At 34.4% G+C, this 27,274-nt stretch overlaps 1 protein-coding gene across 20 annotated transcripts in view; it reads right to left on the bottom strand.

Moving 5' to 3' along the window:
• DLG2 (discs large MAGUK scaffold protein 2) overlaps positions 1-27,274 on the bottom strand; it is a 1,870,454-nt gene that overhangs the window by 435,645 nt on the left and 1,407,535 nt on the right. For all 20 annotated transcript variants that reach the window (XM_076002367.1, XM_076002386.1, XM_076002368.1 and 17 more), the window contains 2 exons: positions 12,666-12,810; positions 10,198-10,336 (listed from right to left, as the gene is read on the bottom strand). In XM_076002367.1, coding sequence (XP_075858482.1) covers positions 10,198-10,336; positions 12,666-12,810 — 284 coding nt within the window. The remainder of the gene's footprint in view (positions 1-10,197; positions 10,337-12,665; positions 12,811-27,274) is intronic.

Consider the following 27,274-nt stretch of genomic DNA (forward strand, 5'->3'; position numbering starts at 1 on the left):
TTGTGAGCTCCATATAGCTTTTGGTACTGTTCTCTGACACAACATGTATCACCTCTATTATATTTTTGGGTTCACTTGCCTGCATTTCTAGGCTGTTCACTGTCTTGTCTCCTTGAGGATATAAAACACTGGCAAATATTTGTTAAATGAATCAAAATATGAAAAAATGAAAGAATGGATAAATGGATGAAATGAGAGATTAATAAAACAATTGAACCAAAGTAGAGAGAAAAAGGAGAGAAAATATGAGAATTAAACATAAATTAAAAGCATTTAAATGAGATAGATTATTAAGACACGCATTTCTAAATACAGCTGATGGGAGTGTAAACGGAGACAAAAAAATTAAAGAAATCAATCTGACAGCAATATCAAGTCTTTTAAATGTTCATAAAATTCCATTATATTTGGTTCCTAAATACATGCTAAGTATTTTATATGTTCCAAGCATTCTCTTTGTGCTGGGGTTAATCAATATACAAAACAGACAAGTCCCTATGCTCATAGAACTTACAGTCTAGTGTAGAAAGACAGACAATAAACAAATTCAAATAAAAAATGTGTCAGGCAGTAATAAGCACTAGGAAGAAAAATAAAACAGGATGAAGGACTTAAGAGTGATCATAGATGGGTGTTAAAGATGATAAGGACTAAAGTGTGAGATGGCCTCTGTGACAAGATGGCTTTTGACCAGAGAGCTAAAGGAAAAGAAGCAAAACACACGAAGAAGTGGAAACAATCCAGGCAGAAGGAGTGGTAAGAGCAAACCTCTTGAAGTGAAGCATGCCTACCATGTTCAAGTAACAAGAAAGTCTGAGAGTCAATGAAGGGAGTGGTGGGAAATGAGGTCGGAGTGGTAGAGCCACTCAGCTAGAGCCAAATTATAGAGGGTCTTACAAGTGAGGGGTTTGGATTTCACTCCTGGTGACATGATCTGATTTACTATTTACAATAGTAATGCATTTGTGTGGCATAAATCGCAAAGGCAGAAACAGGGAAACTGTTTAGGAGGCTGTTGCAATCATCAAATGACAGATGATGTGGATTGGACTAGAATGCTATTAGTGGAGACATGGCTCATTGTGCATGTATTTTGAAGGTAAAGCCTACAGAATTTGCTGATGGACTAGATATGGGATATGAAAGGAAAAAAAGAGAAAAGCTTAACCTCGGGGTTTGTTGCTTGAGCAACAGCAGAGCAGAGCTGTCATTTACTAAGAAGATGACTATGGAAGGGCAGGCTGGAAATAAACAACAAGAGTTTGAGCTCAAAGAAAAATATACCAAATTATTATATCTCTGCGGTTGTAAAAATAGTCATTTTTATATTTTTCTTTTATAAGTTTTATACAAATTCATATTACTTTTATAATTAGAGAAAATAATAAAATAAAAATAAAACATTGAAGGAAAACAATTAAGGAGGAATATAAAGTAGATTGGTAGGTAATAAAAAGAAAATGGATATAGAGATAAAGATTGAAAAAAATATCTGGGAAAACATACAAAGGCAGTATTTTAAAAGTTCATTTTTACTCAGACATAGTTTATCTATATTAAATGAAATTACCTAGAAGCAGAAAGTGAAAGATGCAACCCAAAACTTATGCAATTTATACATCGATGGTATAGTAAGAATATAAACCTTTGGAATACAATGATTATATCCCCCAATTTTCTTATATTTTTTAAGGCAATCATTAATATTAATATAGTAACTTCACCCACAATAGCTAATGGTATAGGAGATGGCAGGAAGTCACTCAGGGATTGCAATGCTTCCATGGATAATTGCCAAAGTATACATCTATATGTTGGCGGTTAGGAATCGGCTATCTTCTTATCTTCTATTACTACTTTATTGACATATGAATGTGAATGTAAACTCCTAGAGGAAGAGACCATGTCTACTTTCTTGAGTCAGTATACACTGTGTTTCAGTATCGTACAGATAAAGCTGTACACTGTGTTGATAGCAGTTAACTTGTAATGTAAAGGGTTAGGGATCAACTGATGGTTGATGATTTCTGTGGTGGTCTCTTCAAAATTCTCCACTGCTCATGATCAATCTTTTTTTTTTATTGCATCAATGAGCCATGAAAGCCAAGAGTTAACTCATTCTATTAAGACGTAATGCAGCATTGATCAAAAAACTATTTATGTTAGTATTGTATTGTACATATAGCAACAATAGCTACAGATGTGCAATAACCATTTTCCATAAAATTATAGGGCATAGTATTTTGTATTTATGTCTAGTTAATTCATTAGGTACATAGGAAATGATAAACATCTATAGGAGACAGTTTTAAAATTCCCATTATTGTTTTATTTCTGCTGGCATTAAATTTATTTCTCTTACAGAAAACAGAAGCTTAACATGTTTTCTAATACATATTTGGATGAACCCCTTTAATTAAAATTTGTCAACTTCCACATTAGCATACCCACTTTCTCTACTTCTAACAGGATAGCTCTATCCATCATGCCTGTGGTTTATGTAAGCAAAGCTAAACGGTTATGTGGAGCCACCATCCATAAAGAGAAAACTGCCCTTGAGGATTCCACTTAATGGCCTATCCTCCATCTGTCTCACTAGTTTGGCCCTACTCCCCCCTTTCCATTCTATACTTTGCTTCAAAAGATACATTACGGCACTAGTCTCTGTGTTAGAGAAATCAGGCATTATAGCACAGAGCAAAACAAATAACTCAGAGACATTTGCTCATGAATCTTTAATTTGGTTTAGGTTTAGAATGAACTTTATAAAGGCTGTGAGGAGTCTGATGCCATGTTTTGAAGAACTTTTTAAAGGAAAATCTATATGGTGTTAGTTACTAAGAGTTACTATAAATAAAAAAGATCAAAATCAAAATCAACAAATTATCCACAGGACAATTGTATTTTAGCCAGAGACAACAACCTGATAGACTAGTTTATACCATATTTGGTTCCACTGAATTCTCTATTAGATTTTCAATGGGGGTGGTGCTAGATATTCACTATAGTCATGAAAATAATGGTTCTCTATACAGCATTCTAACTATACGACTTTCTGTAGTAAAATGTCCTGATATGCTATGCAAGCTAAACAACTTGGAAAAATGTGTACATAGATTACAACAAATTTGAATAGTTGCATAATGTTGTTGGCTACATTTCCATAAATAATTGGAGGGTGTTTTCTAAAAAGTGATTTCATTTGTATAATAGTTTATCTTAAAATCTTTGTTTTCCAATAGTATTTAAAAACAGCTAACATTTATCAGCTGCTTACTTTTTTCTAAGCATATTACATGTATTGATAATTCAGTTTATTGTTACAGTAAGCCATGATGTAGAAAGTATTGTTCTACTCCTTTTATAAATGAGAAAACTACAGCAAAGGGCAGTTATATAATGTACCCAAGGTAACACAGGTAGGAAACGGTACAATTCAAACCTGAGCAGGGTGGCTCCAGGACCCTTGCACCTAATCATTCTGTTGTATTGATCACAATTCTAAAGCAGGGTTAGCTATCTCCTTAGGGCACTCCTAGCTCTTTTCCATTATATGTGATTAAAGTTACGTAAGAAAAGATTTCTTTCTTGTGTTAGACAGAGAAACTTACAGTTTACCCAGGAATGGTTTCAAGTCATTAAATGTAAGTTTAAAAGAAGAGAGGCTAGAATATGCCCATATTTAACTCTGGTGGAGGTTTTGTTGATCCTTTGAGAGCTTACTCCTAACGAAGACCATATACCTTGAGCCATTATTAAGGGATTATTTCTATAAAACAAAATTAATAATTGGCAAATTTGTTTAATTTAGGTCAGTGCTTTTCAAACTTGGGTACTCATAGGTACCTTGGGGTTTGTGTTATTTGCCAGGGACTATGCATATCCCATATCCCATACTATGAATATCTGGTATGTCAATTTCACTTTAAGATTTTTAAATAAAAACAATTTAGTTTGTAATCAAAATATTTTTACATTAAAGAAAGCAAGAATATTCTCCAAGCTTTTCTGATAAAATACAAGACTTTGTCTGTTTTATCTTTGGGCAGAAGGCTTCATATTCTACTCCAGATCTTGAGGAGAACAACTTCATTTTCCAAGATCTAAGGGCATGTGGGCAGATAGATACTTGAGAAACAATAGTCTAGCCTCTAACCAGTTCTGATCCACTAGTTAGACACTATGGAAGAACAAAAACAAAAAGAAACCAACAACAGTGCAAATATTTATGCTGTTTCTGAAAGATTACTCCATAGATGATAAAAAGTATAAAAATGGTCAGTAGTAAAATAGCCTGACTAAAGAAGGCCTGCTCTTCCTGTGGAACGTGGGCTATTAAATCTTTCTGTAAAATATAGCTTGGATTTCCCTACTTCATTGCTATCCTTTCCCCAAGTCCCAGCTGCCATAATCTCTTCCCTAATTTCTTCAGTGGTCCCTCTACTTCTCCACACAGTAGCCAGAGTGTTTTCTTAAAAGATATATCAGACTATTTAATTTTCCTGATTAGTACTCTTCAATGAATTCTTCATGCACTTAAACCTAAATTTTATCATTACCTATAAATTCCTGCATCATTTGCCTCCTTGTCCAAACTAATTTTCTACCATGCTTCCATTAGTTCATATCTTTCTAGCCAAGCTGGACTTCTTTATATTCCTGGACTGTACACACTAAACTATTTTCAGCATCAATGACTTTGGCCTTGCTATTCACTCTTCCTGCAGTGTTCTTTTTCTGATCTTTAACTACCACTTTCTTCTTTTTATTCACATTGTTCTCTTCCCTAATCACTGCTTATCACATTATCCTATTTTATTTTCGTTCTAGTACTTAGCACTATCTGAAGTTAACCCACTTATTCATAAATCTCTTATTCAATAGCCTAGTAAATTCAATAGGCATGTAAATTCCATGAGGCCAAGAACCTTGTTTGGTTTGTTCATCATTATGACTTTGTTGCTAATAACCATGCTTGCCATATGGTAGAAACTAATATTCATTGAATGAGTAAACAAACAAATGAATTAAAGAGAAAAGACAACTTACTATACATTAAATGGAATGGCTGGTAAAACCAGTGGCCTGCAATTTGGGGAGACTAGAGTAGAGGTGGACCCCAGAGTGATGGGATCAGATCTGCTTAGTAAATGAGGGAGTCAAAGTGGTAAATATCAGAGTCACAATTTGGGGTGGTTCTTGAAAGTTTCTGTAGACAAGCAATCTTCCTTGAGACTTTATTTAGATTATGCTTTTTGTTCAACCAATCTACATGAGAGAACATTATGTAGCCAGTCAGAAAGACACATGGGTATACCAAGTTCAGGGCTAGAGGAACTTGGTTTCTAACATTGAGAAATATATCTGTTACAGTTATCATTTAGGTCCCTCAGTTCCATAATGACATTTATCACATTCATAACTTGTGAAATTAAATCCTCACATCTTGAAAGAGCAGTATTACTTTATATCCCCAATTTTGGGTTTCATTTTAGTAGTGATAATTTGTTTGTATATCCTGGGAATATTTAGCCAGATAGTGATGATGTGCTGTTTGCACCTCTTCTGAGTGACAGTGAAGACTTGGCTCAATAGAGGCAGAATCCATAGTTATAGGTAATATACAAAGTGGATACTGTTCACAGGTGATCCTTGACTAGATCACAGCTTTTTGTAATTGTTACTTTCTTAATTCAGAAAAAAAAGTGAACATTAGCTTAGAGAAACAAAGAGAATATTAGGCTGGGTGTTCAAAGGCATGGATTCTAAATCTGATATTACTACTTACAAGTATGGGTCCAGAGAAAACCAAAAGATCATCCTGGGCCCTGTGTACCTTGCATATCAAATGGAGGGAGATTAGACTCTACATTTATTTATTGCTCTTCCACTTCTGACAGTCTGTAATTCCTGAACCTAAAACTATCTCAGCATCATTGTAACAGCTTTGTTTTTCAAAAATTGAAAACCAGATATCTACATCACAATGAATATTGATTTATAAAAGACTTAGTGGGCATTCCACTAAAAGGATTTTTTTGAAGACCGTTTTTTTTTTTTTTTGTGCTCCCTTTCTCTAAACCAATGGAAAGACAAAATTTCCCAGTTTATTCAGGTGCACATTTTTTTAAGTAGTAAGAAAGAGATAAAAAATCCAGTAAGTCATTGTGGCATTATTCTAATTAAAATTGCTTTAAAAATTCTTACTATGCAGATTAAGATATGAGCATGTAAAAGAAAGGACTTCTAATTTGATGTGAGTTTATAGGTTGTTGGAAAGTTCACATTTCATAGAAATGATTCCTTACTGGTCCAAGTTCAATTATTAGATATTTATTCTCTTGCTTTACTATTTTAGAAAAATACAAAGTAGGTCTCAAACATAAGCTACTGTATGAATTTAGGATAATAATAAATTTATAGAGCCTTCTAAAAATGACAAATGACATTCACACATATTATATTAAAACCTCACAATTTTTTGAGGAAATTAGAAGACCCTTCATCTCACATCTACAGATATGAAAATCAAGACTCATAGAGATTAAATGGCTTGTTCACAGTCATCTAGGTAGTAAGTGGTAGAACAAGGATTACAAAGTGTTGTGAGGCCAAGGCTTCCAAGACTGACTTGAATTCAAATTTCAATTCTGCTATTTGTTTGCTGTGTGATATGAAGCAATTACTTAACCTCTTTAAGCATTTTTATTTGTAAACATAAAAAAGAATATCATATAGATAACATAGGGGCAATAATATGTATTAAAACACTTAGTGTTAATGGTGTATCATAGTGATCCTTTTGTTTTTACTACTCTATGTATTTTTAATCTTATAACTAGGGTGCATATGAAAGCAAGGATAGGAATATAAAGATAATTTAAAGGTAGGCATCATTTTTCTTTATAAGTCTTATATTCCAAACTCTATTTGCTTTCATTTTATTTTATTTCACATTCTTCCATGAGTCTGCACAATCTATCCCCTTATCACAAATGCCCTTCTTGATCTATTGACTCTCTGACCAATGCCTGCACAGTTTTCAAGTTTAAACTCAAGAGTCATTTCCCTTTTAGAACTTTCTTTGATGCTATAGGCTGTTGATGTGACATTTATGTAAAACTCATATTCATTTATGAGTATTTTCTAAGTGACTTCTGTGGTGTTAAAGAACTCTGCTAGGGCTACATGAGGGAACTTCATAAAACTGACTCTAGTTCTATTTGTTTCTGTTGGTAGTTCCCAGACTGTTGTATTTTACAGACCTTTAATCTTAAAAAAATAAGGACTAATATAAAGTTGCCAACTTTTTATTTTCTAACTAAGGACAAAATAAATAACTGCCATTTACTATCACAAGTATTTTACAAAAGAAAGGACATTTTGGCACCAAAATATATACATGCAAGATTTTTGAAAAGTGAATAAATTAGGTTTTGTGGGAAACTTCATGAAGGGGTGAGGTCTACAACATCAGGGAACAGGCATTGGGGAATCCACTGGTTTACATATATTTTTGCCCCGATTTGATAGTTCTTAGATGCTATTTCTTATTCAATTGTGCATTTCCAGTGCAGTGCCCATTGTCTAGTAGGAAGTATTCAAACAATATTTATGAATGAGGCAATGAATCTGCCTCTGAGCAAATGTCTCTGAGCAAATACCTCTGATAATGAGGTATTGCCTACAGCACAGAGCACCTATGAGAGGATATCAGCAATGATGAGAGAATTGGTGGGGGTGTGTTTATGTGTGAACTGATATAATTTACTTTACAAGTTTGCCAAGCATCAACTATTCAGAAGATTTTATACAGAGTTATTAGTGAGACTGTACTATAGGGGAATAGAGGAGGCAGGGGCAGGAAGTAAGATATTGAAGCATATCACTGTAGAAAGAAATGGACTCTTTCCTGGGATACTGGATGTTATCTGAAAAAGGATTTCATGTGATATCTGAAGTAGATTAAGTATTATAGGTATAGCTACTGTAAATAGATAGCATTCATTGAATATTTATTTTGTGCCAGGTACTGTTCTAAGTTATTTGCATTTATTATCTCATTTAATCATTACAACAATCTATTGAGATAGATTCAATTACTATTCCCTGTACTGATGAGAAAACTGAGGCTTGCAGAGGTTACATGATTTTCCCAGGGTTACACAGCCGGTAGTAGAGATAGGTGTCAACTCTGGTCTGGCTGTCTTTAGAGCTCACCAAAGCTCTCAGGTTCCTTTCTAGCCACATATTTTTATGATGAACACTCTTATGAGACTTGGTTTTCATTTAAAAAATAAAGAGAAAATTAAAATACTTCTTTTAAGCTAGGATTTTAAAGCTGTCTGGGCACTCAGTTTTTCTATATAAAAGCTATGTGACCATACACTGGTCCTTAACCTATTTGAACTTCAATTTCTACATCTCTAAAATGGGGATGAAAGCCCTTCTCTGTTTTCAGAAGGATTAAGTGGATAGTGTATATAAAACAGCTAGCAAAGGGCCTGGGTTATGAAGGGGGTTTAATAAACATTAATTCACTAAGGGCTTAATAAGATAAAATGACATTTTCTAATTAAAACCATATCAAATATTAGTAATAGGATGAAAGCAAATAGATCATTGCTCTGGTGGATAAAGGTGCCTATATTTACAGAATTCTTTAGAGAGCCATGCAGATTATCTTTGCTGCAGCCCTCATTTTAATTAAGAGCATAGAGATCAGACTTTTCAGCATAGGAAGAAGTTTATATTTGATTTGCACCACAGATGCACATTTTCAGCATCCAAGCATTCCATTCCTTGGCTAAAGATATACAAGCTACTTCAGCAAACCTGATATCGCAAAATAAATGGAAAATGCTTAATCATTTAAAAAGATATACCAAAGAACTGAATGGCCAAAGCATGCACATATACCAGTGAGGAAAGTTAACCAGCAGGAAGTCTCCTCTACTTTTTAAAAGGCTGACAAATGGCTTCAATTAGACAGGTGGGATATAAAATCAAAACAGTCCATCTCTATAATTTTTCATACACAAACACATATTGAAATAAAGTGTACATATCTATATATAACCTTATTTTTGATAAAGGTATTGTTCGTGAAGAAAATCAAGTTGCAGAATGTGTAAAATATGAATTTATTTTGGGAAAACAAAGTCAAGCCCTACCTGTATCTGAGTATACATTAGTATATGTTTGTATGAACATGGAGAAGGAATGAAAGGTTCATGCCAGGCTGTTACATTAGGTACCTCAAGATAGGTCATGCTAGTTCCCACTAGAGTGGGAGAGATTTGAGGAAGATGTTTGTTTCTTCATCATCTTTTCATTTCTTTGCCAATGTAATGAACATATATTATTTTGAAACAATAAAATGTAAAGATAAAAAGAAAAAAAGTACATTTCTTATTATTCATCTACCCATTCATTCATTAATTTATTCATCATCTAATATTGTTTGACTCCTTACTGATGACCTTTTAAGTTGGTCTTCTCTGTGAACTGTCTGATATGACTTTTTCAGAGCAATGTTAGCTAAATTTGATTTTCCTTGTGGGTAGAAATAGAATTCTGTGTTCTGTCCTAGAATCCTGTCCTGTTCCCCTTTGGAATTAACAGGACATATTAAACTCAAACAGTTTGGAGTTAACTTCACTCCTTTCCTTTCTACTATAGTTATTGTACTAGAGAGAATGCTGATTGACTACCAACTTCCATTGAATTGTGGGTGGCAATTGGTGGCAAGACATGGAATTTCAAGCCAAAAGACTAGAGTTTCACTACTGACTTCACTTTCACTACTAACCAGATATGTAGTATTGTATTGGGATGTTACTTTCTTCCTTTTGAACCTCCACACTATATTTTCTTTTAGCATTAATACCTATCGTGAAGTATGGCTGTAAAGCTCAAATAAGATCATACATGGAAAGAGTTAATAAATTGCAAAGTGATGCATAAGCAATGCAACACTATTTCTCCACAAAGAATTTGTGATTTTGCTTCCTAACAGAGGACAATGACATATGTTCACAACTATTTGCAGATTTCCACTTGAGGCGAGACTATAGTAAGTTTGAATGGCACTTAGAAGCTTTAATTTGTCCCCAAAATAACAGCTGACATGCTAGGCAAGTGTGATTTCTTCCTGGTAATAAAAGCAAACCCAATTAGCCAACAAGCATATCTGACCTTGTGTAGTCATCTTCAACAAGCATGTGCTTTGGAATTGGTGAATACCTTCCTGGAGAGATGGGCGGCAGGGAGGTTTTGTATTCTAAAGTGCCATTGTTGCCAGAGAGTAGATGGTTTTCCATTGGTGGAGAATAAGCTAAGGGTGGGGGGAAAAAAGAAGAGAAATCTGTTATATGGGTAATTCGGTATGTCATGCTATACTTCAGAGAATGTGTTAAAAATAGAAAGGCTTTTCTACATGCCAAGGATTTTCTTGTCCTCTAAGAGTGGGGAGTTGCTGTCTGTTTGCATTTAATATATACAAGCACATGGTGACCTTTAGGATGAGAAAAATGTAATAACAATTAAATCTGTAATCCCAGTAAGTATAATTAGGTGAAGAGAAGAATTGAAGGAGAGATCCAGCACACACATTTTCAGAACAATGATTTTCTATTAAAATAAAATGTTAGCTTTTTAATTGTAGAGCTTACATTCTCTTCACATAATTAATAGCCAATCATCAAAATCAAAAGGCTCCTAATAAATAGGTTCTTATATGAGATTTTTTTCTTCTAAAATGTGCTGTATTCTCATCCCAGAAAGGCCAGGAACTCTGGGTTTTCTTTTCTATTCCTCCTCTTTAATTTGTCTTCCTTTTAGGTGATAACTGGATCTGGTCCTCTCTCTCCCTACTCAAATCTATTTTGCACATTGGGATGAAGTAAACTCTCCTGAAATTCCACTCTGATTCTGTTTTTCTCTTGCTTAAATTCTCTCCATTGCCACCATGTATTGAATACAGTATAAAAATCTCTTTACCATTCTTAAAAAATTGATCCATTTTAGTATCTCCCTAACACAGAGCTTATGGTCCTCAGAAATGGTCTGTGCTCTGTGACATCCATGTCTTTGTGCTACTATACCAACTGCCTATAATTTATGTCTCCTACCTTATGTCACATGTTGAAATCTCACCCAGTTTTCAAGATACAGTTCAAATGCCACCCTATGCATAAAGATTTTTCTGATCATCCAAATACAGATGATATATCTTCTTCCTTTGAATCCCCAAAGAACATTTATTTTTACATCTCCCATATCATATACATACCTCATATTCTGCCAAATATTGCTATTTATATAACTGAATTAGCCTTCCTTCCAACCAAGCTCTTTGAAGGCCATGATTGTATCTCCTCTGCAACTCACATATTACCTTACAAGTAATACAGTATCTTGCACATACTGAATTACTTAATACATATTTCTTGAATTGATTGGGCAGTTTTGTTTTCTCCCTTTTCTCTCTTTGACATTGACCTTATATGCCTTTCATGAAGTGGCTCACAGATACTCAAGGCTAATTTTTCTAAATTCATTCAGTTTGAAAAACTCTGAAGGTTAAAACTCTTTCATATCCTATGGTAAGGTTGATCTCAGCTTACCACTTGCTTGAAAAAAAAAAAAGATATATTTTGGGGGCAAGTTGTTTTAGAATCACACCATAAAGAAAAGCAATAGCTAATGTAATGAGTGGGTAGCAAAATTATTCAACCTTTACATTTCTTTCAAGAGAAACATCTACATCTAAGAAAGGTTATACAACTTGCTTAAGACCATAGTACTAATTAATAGCAAATCCTAAAGACATTCTGAGTTCCCAATCTCACAATTGGACTCTCAAAATTTCAGAATAAGCAAGCTTACTGATGTTGACAAAACTGTCCCTTAAATTTACATAAAAAGTGAACTGTTTCTAAATCTAGTGCCCCCAAACAGAACCACAGATGAAGTTGTTGTTGACCTATTAAGAAGAGGAGAAAACATGAGGTTTGTGCAACAGTGGACTTTTTGGAGACCCCAACACAGTGTCTTATTAGTTAATTATTAGTTGTGGCCCCAAAAGCTTCCATGTCCAGCTCACCTCTACTGCCATAGTGACTGATAATTTTCTCTGTTTTCCTTGCCAACATAACAAATTCAAGTAAAGGTAAAAGCTGTAATAGTGATTGAAGATCATGATTTCACCATTCAAGTGCAAGATCTCCTCTTCCAGGAAAAAGCACAAAGCTATCTCTGACCTACTTTGCCAGTCTCTCTTTTCCACTCTATTAATACTCCATAGATCTGAACTAGGAAGAGAGACTATATGGCACGAGAGCTATCATGCTCTAAGTGCTTGAGAAATAGCCTTTAAAAATGTATTACCCATATACTATTGTAATCACAGTGTCCACTACATATACCATTAAGGCTTTCCATAATGGTAGACCTGGCAACTCATCAGGATGTCCCACTTTTAAAACACTGGATAAGAGCTCATAAGTCGACACAGGCGTGAAATGCAGGATATTCTCTCTGATGTATTTCCAGAAGTTAACATGACGGATGGTGCAAGTAGAAGACTTTGCCAACAATTTTATAAAATTCCAATTTTGCAGACCTGGCATGCTATTCCAAAATGACACTAGTGTGGTACTTACAATGAGTAATATCAGGTGGACCATAAGGATCAGTCATATAAATGGTGGTGGGTTTGCCAACTTTTAGATAAACTACATCTGACGTGTTCTTCAATATTGCTACTGCCTCTTCATGTGTTACTTCTTCTAAACTGTAGTTGTTTACCTGAAATGGGGAAAAAAATCAATATTAGAGTTAAAACTATACATCTGAAGAGAAATATTAAGGCAAAAAGATATCTGGATATCTGGAATTATGACCCCATTTAAAGATTAAATTGTAATAATCACTGTCTAGTAACTTTATCACAGTTTGATAGAACAGATGAATGGCAGATAAGATACAGTCATTGAGACTAAAAAATAAGGTAGTTATTGCCCTTTTTAAAATGAGGAAGTGATATCTTATAATGGAATTCAGAATATTTGTAGAAAAAGGAAATAAGCAGTCAAATGCCATTTTCATTATGTTATAGTTTTTGTGATTATAAAGTAATACATATTCATTGAAGAAAATTAAAAAAAAAAGGAAAAGGAAAATTGCCCATAATCTCCCTACTTGGATATATTTAAATAATTGTGACTGTATTTTCCATATTGTTTTGGAACCTGCTTTTTAAACCTAGAGTGATTATTTTTGTCTATAACATTAATGTACTTCAACAACATAACTTTTGTTTTCTGCAGAGCACTGTGTTACATGACTAGAACATAATAATTTAATTAAACTCTTACTAGTGCATGTTTAGTTTGCTTCTAATTTTTTGCTAGTATAATACTGCAATTAATTGTTTTCTATATTGTGCACAACTTTGATAATTTCTTTGGGATAGATTTATCCATCCAAGTGGAATTGGTGGACCAAACTATATGAACATCATTAAGGCTTTTGATACCTAGTCCCAAAGTGCCCCCAGGAAAGACAAACAAGTTTACCCTCATACCAGCACTGTAGGAGAGCCATATTTTCCTATAGCTTCAACAAACCTGGATTTTCTCACTTTAAAAGTATCTCACACCAAATGTCATTTAACATGAGTCTATTTTCCAAGGAAAGAGTGCTAATGTTAGAACATAGGGCTTTTCAGGTGAGCAAATTCAAGGGTACCCTATAGCCATCAGCTTTAACAGAAATGCCATTTTCTTTATTGCACAGAAAAGCCTGTAATACAGATGCAATTCTTACTTCATGGCAGTGGCATTACATGGTGGATCTCTGCAGCACTTCTCTGAAATGATTTTAAGATGATCTCTCCAAAGAGACTAAGTTTCCTCACTTTGAGGAAATGAGAATAAATATGCAAGAAGTATTTTAAATACCTAGGTTATTTTTATTTGGCTACTATTTTTCAAAAAGATATATTTCATTGTGTATGTTTGAGGTTTACAATGTGATATTATGTAATACATATAACAAAATAGTTACTATAGTAAAGCAAATTAACATAGCCATCATCACACATTTTTTGTGACAAGAACAGCTAAAATCTACTTATTTAACAAAAATTCCTAATATAATACAATTTTATCAACTATAGTCTTCATGTTATACATTAGATCTCTAACTCCTGACCTCAAGCCATCCTCCTGCCTCAGCCTCCTAGAGTGCTAGGATTACAGGTGTCAGCCACAGCGCCTGGCCTGACCTCTAGGCTTGTTCATCCTATGTATCTATCACTTTGTACCCCTTAACCTACATCTCCCTATTTCCCCCCTCTTCCCACAATCACTGTTTTATTCTATATTTCTGTATACTTTCTGTTTTTAAGATTTCATATAAAAGTGAGATCATACAACAGTTTTCTTTCTGTGTCTGGCTTATTTCACTTAGTATGACACCCTCCAGGTCTATCCATGTTGTGGCAAATGGCAGGATCTCCCTTTTTAAGGCTGAATAATATTCCGTTGTGTATGTGTATGTGTAAATATATATATTTACACTCACACACACATTTTCTTTATCCATTCATCCATTGACAGACCCATAGATTACTTCCATATCTTGGCTATTGCGAATAATGCTGCGATGAGCATGGCAATGCAGATTTCTTTGTAAGGTGGCAATTTCATGACTTTTGAATATATAACTAGAAAAGAGATTGCTGGGTCATATGGTAATTCTATTTTTAAATTTTTTTTTTTTTTTTTTTTTTTGAGACAGAGTCTCACTTTGTTGCCCAGGCTAGAGTGAGTGCCGTGCGTCAGCCTGGCTCACAGCAACCTCAATCTCCGGGGCTCAGCGATCCTACTGCCTCAGCCTCCCGAGTAGCTGGGACTACAGGCATGCGCCACCATGCCCGGCTAATTTTTTTGTATATATATTTTTAGCTGGTCAATTAATTTCTTTCTATTTTTGGTAGAGACGGGGTCTCGCTCAGGCTGGTTTCGAACTCCTGACCTTGAGCAATCCGCCCGCCTCGGCCTCCCAAAGTGCTAGGATTACAGGCGTGAGCCACCACGCCCGGCATATTTTTAAATTTTTTAAAAGCCTCCATACTGTTTTCCATAATGGCTGCCCCATCTATGTTCCCTTTGATAAGGTACAAGGGTTCCTTTTTCTCCACACCCTCACCAACATTTGTTATCTCTTTTTGATAATAGCTATCCTAATGGGTGTGAAGTAATATCTCATAATGGTTTTGAGTTGTATTTCTCTGATGATTAGTGATATTAAGCACCTTTTCATAAACTTGTTGGCCATTTTTGTGTCTTTTGAGAAATGTCTATTCAAGTCGTTTGCCATTTTTTAATTAGGTTATTTGTTTTTCTACTGTTGAGTTGTATAAATTCTGTACACATTTTAGATATTAACTCATTAGATACATGGTTTGCAAATATTTTTTCCAATCCATAGGTTGCTGTTTTACTTTGTTCATTGTTTCCTTTACTGTATAGAGTTTTAGTTTGATGTAGTCCCATTTATTTATTTTTCCTTTTGTAGTCTGAGATTTTGATGTGATATCCAAATAATTACTGCCAAGGCCAATCTCAAGGAGCCTTTCTCCTATGTTTTCTTCTAGGAGTTTTATGATTTCAGGTCTTATGTTCAGGTCTTTTATCCATTTTGAGTTGAGTTTTGTGTATGATGGAAGATTAGGATCCATTTTCCTTCTTTGGCATATGGAAATCCCATTTTCCCAGCACCATTTACTAAAGAGACTATCCTTTCCCCATTGTGTTCTCTTGTTTCCTTTGTCAAAAATTAGTTGACCACATATGTTTGGATTTATTTTGGCTACTATTTTCTTAATGGAGTGATGCTTTAGTTACTTTCTGCCAAAATGATGTGAAATTAAATGTGCCAAGAGCATTGAATTAAATCCCTATAGCACATATTCTCTGTCTTATCTAATTAGCATTCTAGTCATATAATACTTGCAGCACTGCTATTTTTTACTATTATTATTTTTGACCCATGTTGTTATGTAAATTTCATGGGCCAGTAATTTTTGTTAATGTAGCCCAGGTTAAAGACTCTGAACTGGAGGAAATTGAATCTGGCTGATGTGTTTGAATGCTGACCATGAGCTCTCCACTAAGCTGTAAGCATCTCTATGGTCATCACATTTCTCTTCTAGATAAGCGGTATTTTGTTAAATCATTTTGTATTTCCAGTGCCTGGCATTTGTTTATTCATTAATCAAATGTTTATTGCATACCTGTTATGTACCAGGTACTGTTTTAGGTATTAGAGATATGGTAAACAATAAGAATGATAATCATAACCATAGCAAACACTTATATAGCTCATATTGCATGTCAAACATTATTTTAAAATGTTTCCTATCTATCAACACAATGAAACCTACACAACACCTTCTAAGGTAGCTATTAAAATTACCTTCATTTTATAGATAAGAAAAGTATGTCTCCAAGATGTTAAGAAATTTGATCAAAGTCATTAATCTGATAAGAGGTAAAGGAAGAATTCAAAGCCAGGCACTGGGCTCCAGAGATCATACTCTATCACTTAGCCATACTGCTTCTTCCAGATAGACAAATTCCCTGCTCTCATAAAACCCACAGTCTAATAGGATACAGCTGTTTGTAGAATGAATGGATAGAAAAATAGACTCATGCGGACAGGGAGAATGCAGGCACTACAGGTATGGAGAATAGATTTGATAATGGCAGCTCTTAATAATAGAGAAATAAAAGCTATACTACTACTACTAATAGCTAATATTTATGTAGCATATATGTCATATATTTTGGGAGTACTATGTCATATATGTTGAAATGAGTCATACAGCTTATCTTCAATATAGCTCCATGAGGTAGACACTAATAATTAGGCCCATTTTACAGATGAGAAATATTGGTGCTTAAGGAAGTTAACTTGAAACAAAGATATTATTCTGTCTCCAATTGGCAAAGTCATCAGTTGGATCACAAGCCTCCTTAAAATATGAAAATGAGACTGTAATTATGTACTGGTTCTTTCAAAGTTAGAGCTTAAATCACCCATTCTTTCTCCCTTTAAGGGAACAAGGTCTCCTTCCAAGTTTATATATAAAAGTAACATGAATTCCAAAGTGTTATAAAAGCTTGAGTAATGATTATAATTCTTGCTTAATCCAGTGGTGACAGTATATTGATTGCATTATCCTAATACACTGACTAGTCAAAAAATAAATAAATAAAATGGAAAGTAGCTTAATATATCTTACTGTCTCTTCACAACATTTTAATGTCTTTGATTAATTACTTATTTTAGGGCAGTACCACTTGTGCCTAGATAACAAATATTTACAAGTAATGTTCATATTTAATGGTTTAAAATGTGTAAGGACGTGGGTGTTTTCTCTAAAAAAAAGATCAAGTAAGGCGGCTTTGACTATTGTAACCATGGCCCCCTGAAACATCTATATTGAAAACAAACAGAAGAGAAACACCATTTGGAGATGAGAAACGGGGAAAAAAAGAAAAGAAAAAAGACCCCGAAGGCTAGAAACTAACTGGATTAGATTATAAGTGGCACCAAAGCTCTGTTTCTGACAAGGGCTCATTGTCTCTCTCCCCAGGGTACAGAAGGTACACAGCTCATTAGATTATCAGTGAAAGAGAGATGTGACTACTGCTTATTAAATTGAACCTTTTGTTATTTTTAAGGTGGACAGTGAAATGATCCAGAAAATGTTACCTTCAAGTGCGTTTTCAGAGAGTGACTTTGATAACAGACTCTCAGACCACTAGGAAAATCTTTAGACCAGCAAGCAAAAGTTGAAGAAATGGTAGAGGTGAGAAGAGGAGAAAGAGAGGATACTAGGGGGGATAATAGTGGTAGTTTAAAACAGTGGTAATTCAGTTAGTTTCTACATGGTGACTAAGTATTGAAAAATTTATATAGATTTTAGTTATAGAACAGGTGGTATTATGATACTGGCAGCAGAATAAAGTGATTAAGAGAAAATGCAGTCACACAGAGATTTGCATCCTGGCACTTTATAGCTGTGTGACTTTGGGAAACATATTTAACCTTTTAAGCCTCAGTTTTGACATCTGTAAAATAGGAATGAGAATAGTCACTGCCTGAAAAGGTTATTGATTTAAATATGTTGGCCTATGTAAAGTGGCAGGTGTATTAAAGTACTTAATTAATGTTAGCTTTTATCACTATTACTATTGTCATCATCCATTTCTCTTCCAGGAAACAGGATTTCTTGGTGAAAATTTTCGCTGATCATTTTCCTGTAAACATCTGTGAACTGATGAGTTTAATTAGGGTACTGCTGATGAAGCTTCTGTGTTTATCTTTTTAAAAATTCAGAATAGTATGGGATTTGGACCAAAAAGTGCTCTTTTGTGCTGAAGTCTTCAAAATGTTTTTCACAAAAGTGAGTTTGTTTGGGTTAATTATGTGTGTGCATTATCCTATGAACTCCCGAGATAAAGAGCCTACAGCTGGAGCTGATTGTATGCAGAGAGAAGGGACATTACGCTGATTGGCTAGTTGCTCTTGTCATTGTTTTTTATTGTCTCCTCCACCGCCCCCCCCCCCATTTGTATCAAGTATCTGCCTATAATGGTGAACACAGAGCAATTGGCCTGGTTTCAAAAAAACATCATGTGAGTTTGATTGAAGTGCTCTCTGTGGGGTGCACCACACAGAGGGGGACATATGTGCAGCCTAGCCCTGTGCTTGCAATAGGAAAGAGGCCAAGAAAGAAGGCTGGAGGTGAGAGGACTCCTTTTTTCAAATAGAAGAGGGAGCATTGAAATTGAGCTCGATGCAGACAAAGAAGAACAAATCAGCTGAGGATATAGGTGGCAGGAGACTTGCAAGAAGGGTGCATGGCAAGTTTTGTGGGAATTCAAATGAGTGTAAGCAAATGTATGTGTGATAATAGAAAGGAAGGAGGTGTGGGGGCATGAGAAGGTGTTAATAAAGAGGAGCAGGCAATGTGCAGATGGTGAGATGCTGACCTTTCCATGTTCTTACAGGAATGTCATCATGGTGGGACAAACTGGGAGATGATCAGGAACATAAAGGTTACTTAAGACATAGTGCAAGGAAATGTAGGACTCTAGAAACACTGGAAACAAAAGCACAAACTCTAATGTTAACTTTTAAAAAGGAAACAAGATAGTTGATCCTATTGCAAGATTAATTAAAAAGGGGACCAATCCAATGCACTAATGCCAATGCTATGGAAATGATAGGCATAAACCAAGGACTAAATCTCTCTAGTATACTGAAATTAATTGTCATAATAAAATTTATTTTTAAAATAAATATTAGTAAATAGAAAACAGGCTGGGTGCAGTGGCTCACGCCTGTAATCCTAGCACTCTGGGAGGCCGAGGAGGGAGGATTGCTCGAGCTCAGGAGTTCAAAACCAGCCTGAGCAAGAGCGAGACCCCGTCTCTACTATAAATAGAAAATTAATTGGCCAACTAATATATATGGAAAAAATTAGCCGGGCATGGTGGCGCATGCCTGTAGTCCCAGCTACTCGGGAGGCTGAGGCAGAAGTTTGAGGTTGCTGTGAGTGAGGCTGACACCATGGCACTCACTCTAGCCTGGGCAACAAAGCGAGACTTTGTCTCAAAAAAAAAAAAAAAAAATAGAAAACATGTTAGTGATGGTTATATTTGGATTATATTTTCTTATTTTTCATCTTTTTAGAAATGAGTATGTATTATTATAGTTATGGTTAGAACAAAATTTAATCTATTTGAGCAAAATAAAAAACTTTAAGAAAGAACAGAAACTAAATACAGTAGCCTCATTATGAAACACATATAGCAGACTCTCGTGAGTAATGAAAATCAAAATGAGAAAGAAGGAAGTAATTTCTTATGCCCAGTGAATAGACTTAGATTTATTAGAAATAATAGCCATATATTATTTAAACTTTGTGTTTCTAGCAATAAAGGCAACTTGTTGTAATGAGAGTGATTTTAAATGTAGAATCAGATCTGGTTTCAATTTCTAGTTTCATGAATTTAAGTCAGTTAACATATTTACCAGGAATTCATTTTCTTATATGTAAAATGGGAATTATACTGATTTGTTGATTTGTGTTTATGAGAAAATGATACCATAAACTTGAAAAGATTCTGTATAATGTTAAACAGTATACAAATAGAAATCAAACAATCATAATTAGACCTATGTGGAAATTATCACCCCCTACCTTGTATAACATTTAACTCCTACACTATCTCTTCCCCCCTCCTAGAATGACCTTCACAAAGGTGAATTGCTTAGATTTTTTTCAGTTTTGTATTTCCCTACCTGATGCAATGTAAATAATTGGCACTTAATAAATGTTAAAACAAAAAACTTAATAGTTTTAAATAAATAAGGACTGCAGTATACCAAAGAAAAGTGATCAAAGTTTTCTTTGTTTTATAGGAAGAATGAGACATTTATGTTGAGTTGCTATTTTACATTTATGTTAAGTCAGCAAGGAAGAGAATAGCAATGAAGGTCATTCAAGCAACAACATACATTTAGTGGATAGTTTCTCTGTGCCAGGCATGGGATAGATATAAGGATGAAAAGCTAGGTATAGAATGTGAGCATTGGGTTACATCAGTTTATAAGGTATACAATCAAAGCTCCAACAATGTGAATTTTTTCTTACTTCATTAATCAATGATCCTTTTCTTAACCTTTTATTCCATATAAAGGGAGAGAACAAGTGAGAATGATATTTTGATTGATTCAAGCTTCTTCTATTTCAGTGATCACCAAAATGGACAGTATAGTGTGAACCTCAGGGCAACCCACTGGGTACAGGAAGAAAACATTGGAACTTCCATTAATATTTATTACATTATACTACTATATTATATTATACTATGATCTTTATAGTATATTTTTATGTATGTTTTAAAATGTAAATAACATATTAGTATAGTGATATACATATACAATTTAAAGTAGAGAAATATGTATATATTAGTGATAACTTTTGTGTTTTACTGATGGGGTATGTGATTAAAAGAATTTTAAAATGACACTGACATATGAAACATGTAGAACAAATTCTGTAAACAGGATTATTACACTATGTATAAATATATAAGAAAGGATATAATAGAAGGCTTTAACCCTAAAATAAAATATGTCATTGCAATTGCATTGTATTATAACCTATTACATTTGAGATAAATTAGAAGGCAGTCTAAGAAGTAAATATCCAAATTTTTTTCTAGTGTTCCAGAAGTGATTCTAACTGCAGGGGACAGAGTTTTAAGGGTAAACTATTCTAAATGCTTTTCAGGCCATTGCAAAATATTGCAAAATGACACTCTACTGGCTTGACAGAATGAGCATTACCACCAAAATCATCCTTAGGAGAAGCATCAGCAGCAGAATGGGCTAAGATGTGGTTAGGTCAAAGAAGGACTGTGGTTCTTAACCTGGCTGCATATTAGATTCATTTGAAAAACAAATGAACAAACGGACAAAAAATTTAAAATTTAGCATAGCCCCTGTCCCAGAGATTATAATTTGATTATTCAGGATTGATTGAGGACTGGGTATGCATAGTATTTGAAAGCTTAACATGAAATTCACATCTGTAACCAGAATTGAGAATCAGAGGGATTGAGTAAACTGGTGAAAGGAATTTGACTTTAGGACATCAATATCTGGATCTGAACCTAATTTCACAATTTACTGATTATATAATATTGGAAATCCCTTTGTTATCTGAGTTCCAGCTTTCTCTTCTGAAAAATAAGAATAACAATAATGACTGCCCTAACTACCAATCAAGGGTGGAGGTTATGAATAAATGAGGTGCTATAGCCAAAAGCTCTTTTCAAGATGAAGGCAGTGTGTTGGAAATAAGAAAGATTCATGCCCAGAGAATTACAGCTCTTGGTTCTAAGACATCTAAGATTGGTATAAGCAATGAATAAATATACTTCAAAGTCCTCCTGTTCATTATTCAGATAATGTCTATATATTTGCATTGTCTTCAATTAGATTTTATTATTGATATTTGGATGAAATTAGGCAATTTTAAAAATACGCCAATAATAATAATAATATAGATCCTCACAACTAACATTCATTCAGAAAATTGCATTGTTTCTATTTATAGTCCCTAAATCTATTTGATGTCCTTACCATAGCATATTAACTTTGGAATAAAATAAGAGATGCTCAGACATAGAACATCCCAAAGTATAGTCCATTGAACACTAGTTGTAGATGTTTTATAAGTATTACTTTAAGAAAAGGATTCCATGATAAAAGAGATTTTAAAATTATAGTGTTATTCAAAATTAAATCAATTTTTTGACTGCAGGACTTCACAGACTTTTTAAAAAAATTTCGGCATATTATGGGGGTACAGATTTTAAGGTTTCAATAAATGCCCTTTTCCCCCTCCCCCCCACAAGTCTGAGTTTCCAGCATGACCATCCCCCAGATGGTGCACATCTTACTTCTTATGTATATATATATACCCGCCCCCTTCTCCCCTCCCACGTGCCCAATACCCTATTACTGTAGTACCTATGTGTCCACTTAGGTGCTACTCAGTTAATACCAGTTTGCTGGTGAGTATATGTGGTGTTTGTTTTTCCATTCTTGGGATACTTCACTTAGTAGTATGGGTTCCAGCTCTAACCAGGAAAATATAAGATGTGCTATATCACCGTTGTTTCTTAGAGTTGAATAGTACTCCATGGTATACATATACCACATTTTATTAATCCATTCTTGGATTGATGGGCACTTGGGCTGTTTCCACAGCCTTGCAATTATGAATTGTGCTGCTATAAACATTCAAGTGCAGGTGTCTTTTTTGTAGAGTGTCATTGGATCTTTTGGATAGATGCCCAGTAATGGGATTGCTGGATCAAATGGTAGATTCACTTGTATCACTTTAAGGTATCTCCATATTGCTTTCCACAGAGGTTGAATTAATTTGCAGTCCCACCAGCAGTGTAGGAGTGTTCCTCTCTCTCCGCATCCATGCCAGCATTTGTTATTTGGAAACTTTTTGATAAAGGCCATTCTCACTGGAGTTAAGTGATATCTCATTGTGGTTTGGATTTGCATTTGCCTGATGATTAGAGATGTTGAGCATTTTTTCATATGTTTGTTGGCCATTCTTCTGTCTTCTTTATAAAAGTTTCTGTTCAAGTCCTTTGCCCACTTTTTAATAGGGTTATTTGATTTTTTCTTGCTGATTTTCATGAGTTCTAAGTATATTCTAGTTATCAGCCCCTTATTGGATGCGTAGGATGCAAAAATTTTCTCCCATTCTGTAGGTTGTCTGTTTACTTTCCTGACTGTTTCTTTGGCTGTGCAGAAGCTTTTTAGTTTGATCATGTCCCATTTATTTATTTTTGTTGCTGCTCTGATTGCCTTTGGGGACTTCTTCATAAACTCTTTGCCCAGGCCGATGTCTAGGAGAGTGTTTACAACATTTTCCTCTAGAATTCTAATAGTTTCATACCTTAGTTATTTAAGTCTGTTATCCAGCGTGAGTTGATTTTTGTGACAGGTGAAAGGTGTGGGTCCTGCTTCAGCCTTCTACAAGTGGCTATCCAGTTTTCCCAGCACCATTTATTGAAAAGGGATTCTTTTCCCCAGCGTATGTTTTTGTCTGCTTTGTCAAAGATTAGATGGCTATATGAGGATGGTTTTATATCAGGATTCTAAGATCTGTTCCAGTGGTCAATATTCCTATTTTTGTGCCAATACCAGATTGTTTTAATTACTATAGCTTTGTAGTATAGTTTGATATCTGGCATATTAATACCTCCCATTTTGTTTTTGTTGCCTAGAATTGCTCTTGATATTCGGGGTCTTCTTTGGTTCCATATGAAGCATAAAATTATTTTTTCTACAGACTTTTTAATATGTTAAAATTTATTGAGAATCTACAAGAGGGGTGAGGTACAAGTTGCAGAATGTCTGAAACTAATCTGGTCACAGAGCCTTTTCATGTGACATATGAATGAGACTAATATTTTAAAACACACTTTGGAAAATGCCAATCTAATGTAATGCTAGTATGGTATAGAGCCCGAAACAGAAGACCAAAAATGTACAGGACTTGGCCAGAGTAGATTAGATAGGGTAAGTACTAGCTATCTGTGACTAAAATCCAGTGTTCCCATCTCTAAATCCAATGTTTTTCCACCTGACTTCAATGTCTTTGTTAGCTTTCCCCTCATCTACTACTTCCCTTTAAGGAAAGAAAACATACAGACTCATTATCTGTAAAAGGTGCAAATATTCTCTCTCTGACAATTTTTTTCAGATGTCAAGCAGAGGTTATGGAAAAAAAGAAACTAAGATTTTAAACCTTAATTTACAATGTAACAAGGAGCTTTGATAACTAACAACTAATGCTATTCCTGTAGAGAAGATAATCAAATGATCTTGGATTCTAAGTTTCCAGTATTATATAGAAAAAGGGGAAGAAGATCGCATTTTATAATATAGTTGGCTTTATGTAGCACCTTGGTAGGGCATAATAAAAACCAGTATGTGAAAATATATGAAAGAATTTGAAAATTATTGATGCCGTTAACCTCTGACCATCTCTGAAATTAAAGGCCAAGAGATAATCTTTTCAGTCTGAAACTATAATACTAACCTACTAGTACAATTCACAAAAATCAGATATCACTATCACTCCACAAAATAAAAAACCAAAACTAAATTCTAGAGAATAATAAATGCCAAGTAGCAAAGGAAATTAAAATGTATATAATTTTGGTAAGAGAACATATACCATATATTTGGGTAACCCATAAAACAAGAGTCTGACATTAGTCATCTCATTTAAAACACTAAGAGGGTTATTGCAAAGATGAGAGATAGGAAAATTTTTCCTTATAGTAGAATAAATGCAAAGGTCAGATGCTACAATATTACCTCAGTCTTTTAAAGTGGGGAATAAGATTGTAAGGAATCTGAAGAAGTTTTCTTGTAAGTCTAATCTGCTTACAGAAGATAAATGAATGTGCAATAAAATTTACTGGAAAAGTAAGAGAAAATGTATGAAACATCCTAAAAATCTGGGAAGTGGAAAAGTGGTAAGACATAGTTATTTCAAACATGTGGAAGAGGAATTAGTTTTTACCTTTCTGTTTTCAAGGGACAGAGCTATGAATAAAGGGAAAAATTATAGGAAACTATATTTCAACACAATTTTAAGGAAAAAAAATCTAATGATGGTTATTACCTAATGAATAGCTTTGGAGAGGAATTAAATTCTCCATCCTTAGAGGGGTTCCATCAGAAGGAAGGCACTGCTTCACAGGGTTGCTTTTCCACAAGATTGTAATGTACCAAATGAGAGTTGGAATAAGATGACATTTAAGATAGATACTTTTCAATTCTGAGATATAAGGAATTCTTGGGGGAAAAATACCTAATAAATATGGTATGATTCAGGTGGTACCCAACATTATAGCTAATTTATTTGAGAAACTGAAAGGGTTATTACTAAGACTCTTGGAAAAAAAAAAAAGACTGTGTTCCCAGTATAGGACAGATGCTGAAAGACTTTCTAAATTGTGGGTATTGAAAGTCTAAACAAATTAATGGAGTTTCATTTTAGGCCAGTTTACTTACAGAACTCTGAGTGAATAATATAGGATGGAATTTTTCCTAAGAAGTGAGAGAAGGAAGTGGTGCAAATTGCTTTAGAAAGAATAGTATATTTAGAGAAAAATATGCAGAGTTCAGTACAGCTGGTGCATCATAGACTCTAAATCATTTGTACTTCCTTTGAGGGAGGAACATAGAAGAGGAGGAGGATACAAAGGATATGAATGTAGGGTAGTAAAGGGAAGAGGAGGTAGAAAGGAATGACAGAAGGAGAGCATTAATAAGTATTTTTGGGTTGAAGCAAGATAATTGTTCTTTTACTGTGGCTTCAGTGATTTTTTTTATTTTCTTTCAGGGTTATTTTTCTTACAGAGCATTATAAAATGAATCATTTTCTTTCATTTCCAGATTCAGCTTGGCAGTTGCCTTGGAAGTACTAATTATGTTTTCCTTACATAAGAAAGGAGAGACCTATTATTGTTGAAGGTTCGTTTTTTTTTAAATACACTATGCTTTAAAACTCAAAACAGTTAAGGATTATGTCACAGCTATTTTTGAAATCATTATGTTGCCAATGAATATCAAGAAAATGGTAATGGAAAAATAGTGTGGTGCCTGGAAAATCCTTTGACAGTATTGTTTGGACTGAGTTTTTTTTTTTTTTCAAGAATATGAAAATAAAGATAGAAAGTTAAACATAAACTTCAAGAAATCGGCACATAACATTTAGCATGATTTTACAATAGCAGCACTTGAAGAAATACCAGAAAAGCTATCTATACACAAGCTCTTACAGAGCAAGCTGAAGGTCAAACTCGTCACACTAAGACTGTCATGACTTGAGAATCAGAATAGTCTATTCATTTCTCAAGTTAGCACTGTGTAGAAATTGGTTGTCACATTTATTTTATTCCCAAGTTAACATTTCAAGTAATAATGTTTATATTCTAGAGAGAAGGTATTCAGGTCTTATACCCCAATAACAACTTTTCTATTTCAGAAGATAAAACAATATCATAAGAACCAACTTTTACATCAAAACCAACCAACCAAACAAAAAATGGTTTCAGAATTTCTATTTCATTTTTAGAGATGACCCAGGATTATAATTGAGATTCTTTTTGTATTTTTTGCATCCTTTTTCTTTTTCTTTTCTTTGTTTTAAATTTCAGAATATTATGGGGGTAAAAACATTTTGGTCACATATAATGCCTTAGCCTCACCCAAGCCAGGGCTACAAGTGTGCCCTTCCCCCATACAGTGCACTCTGCATCCATTAGTTGCGAGTTCACCCATCTCAATTGCCCCCCTCCCACCTGACTGGCACCCAGTGAATATTACTTCCATGTGAACACCTTAGTGTTGATCAGTGATTACCAATTTGATGGTGAGTACATGTGGTGCTTGTTTTTCCATTCTTGTGATACCTTACTTCGAAGGATGGGCTCAAGCTCTATCCAGGATAATATGAGGTGCTAATTCACTATTGTTTTTTGTAGTTGGGTAGTATTCTATGGTGTATGTATACCACATTTTATTAATCCACTCATGTAATGATGGACACTTGGGCTGTTTCTACATCTTGGCAATTGTG

The sequence above is a fragment of the Microcebus murinus genome, chromosome 4 (genome assembly GCF_040939455.1).
Source record: "Microcebus murinus isolate Inina chromosome 4, M.murinus_Inina_mat1.0, whole genome shotgun sequence".
Classification (NCBI taxonomy): Eukaryota; Metazoa; Chordata; class Mammalia; order Primates; family Cheirogaleidae; genus Microcebus; species Microcebus murinus.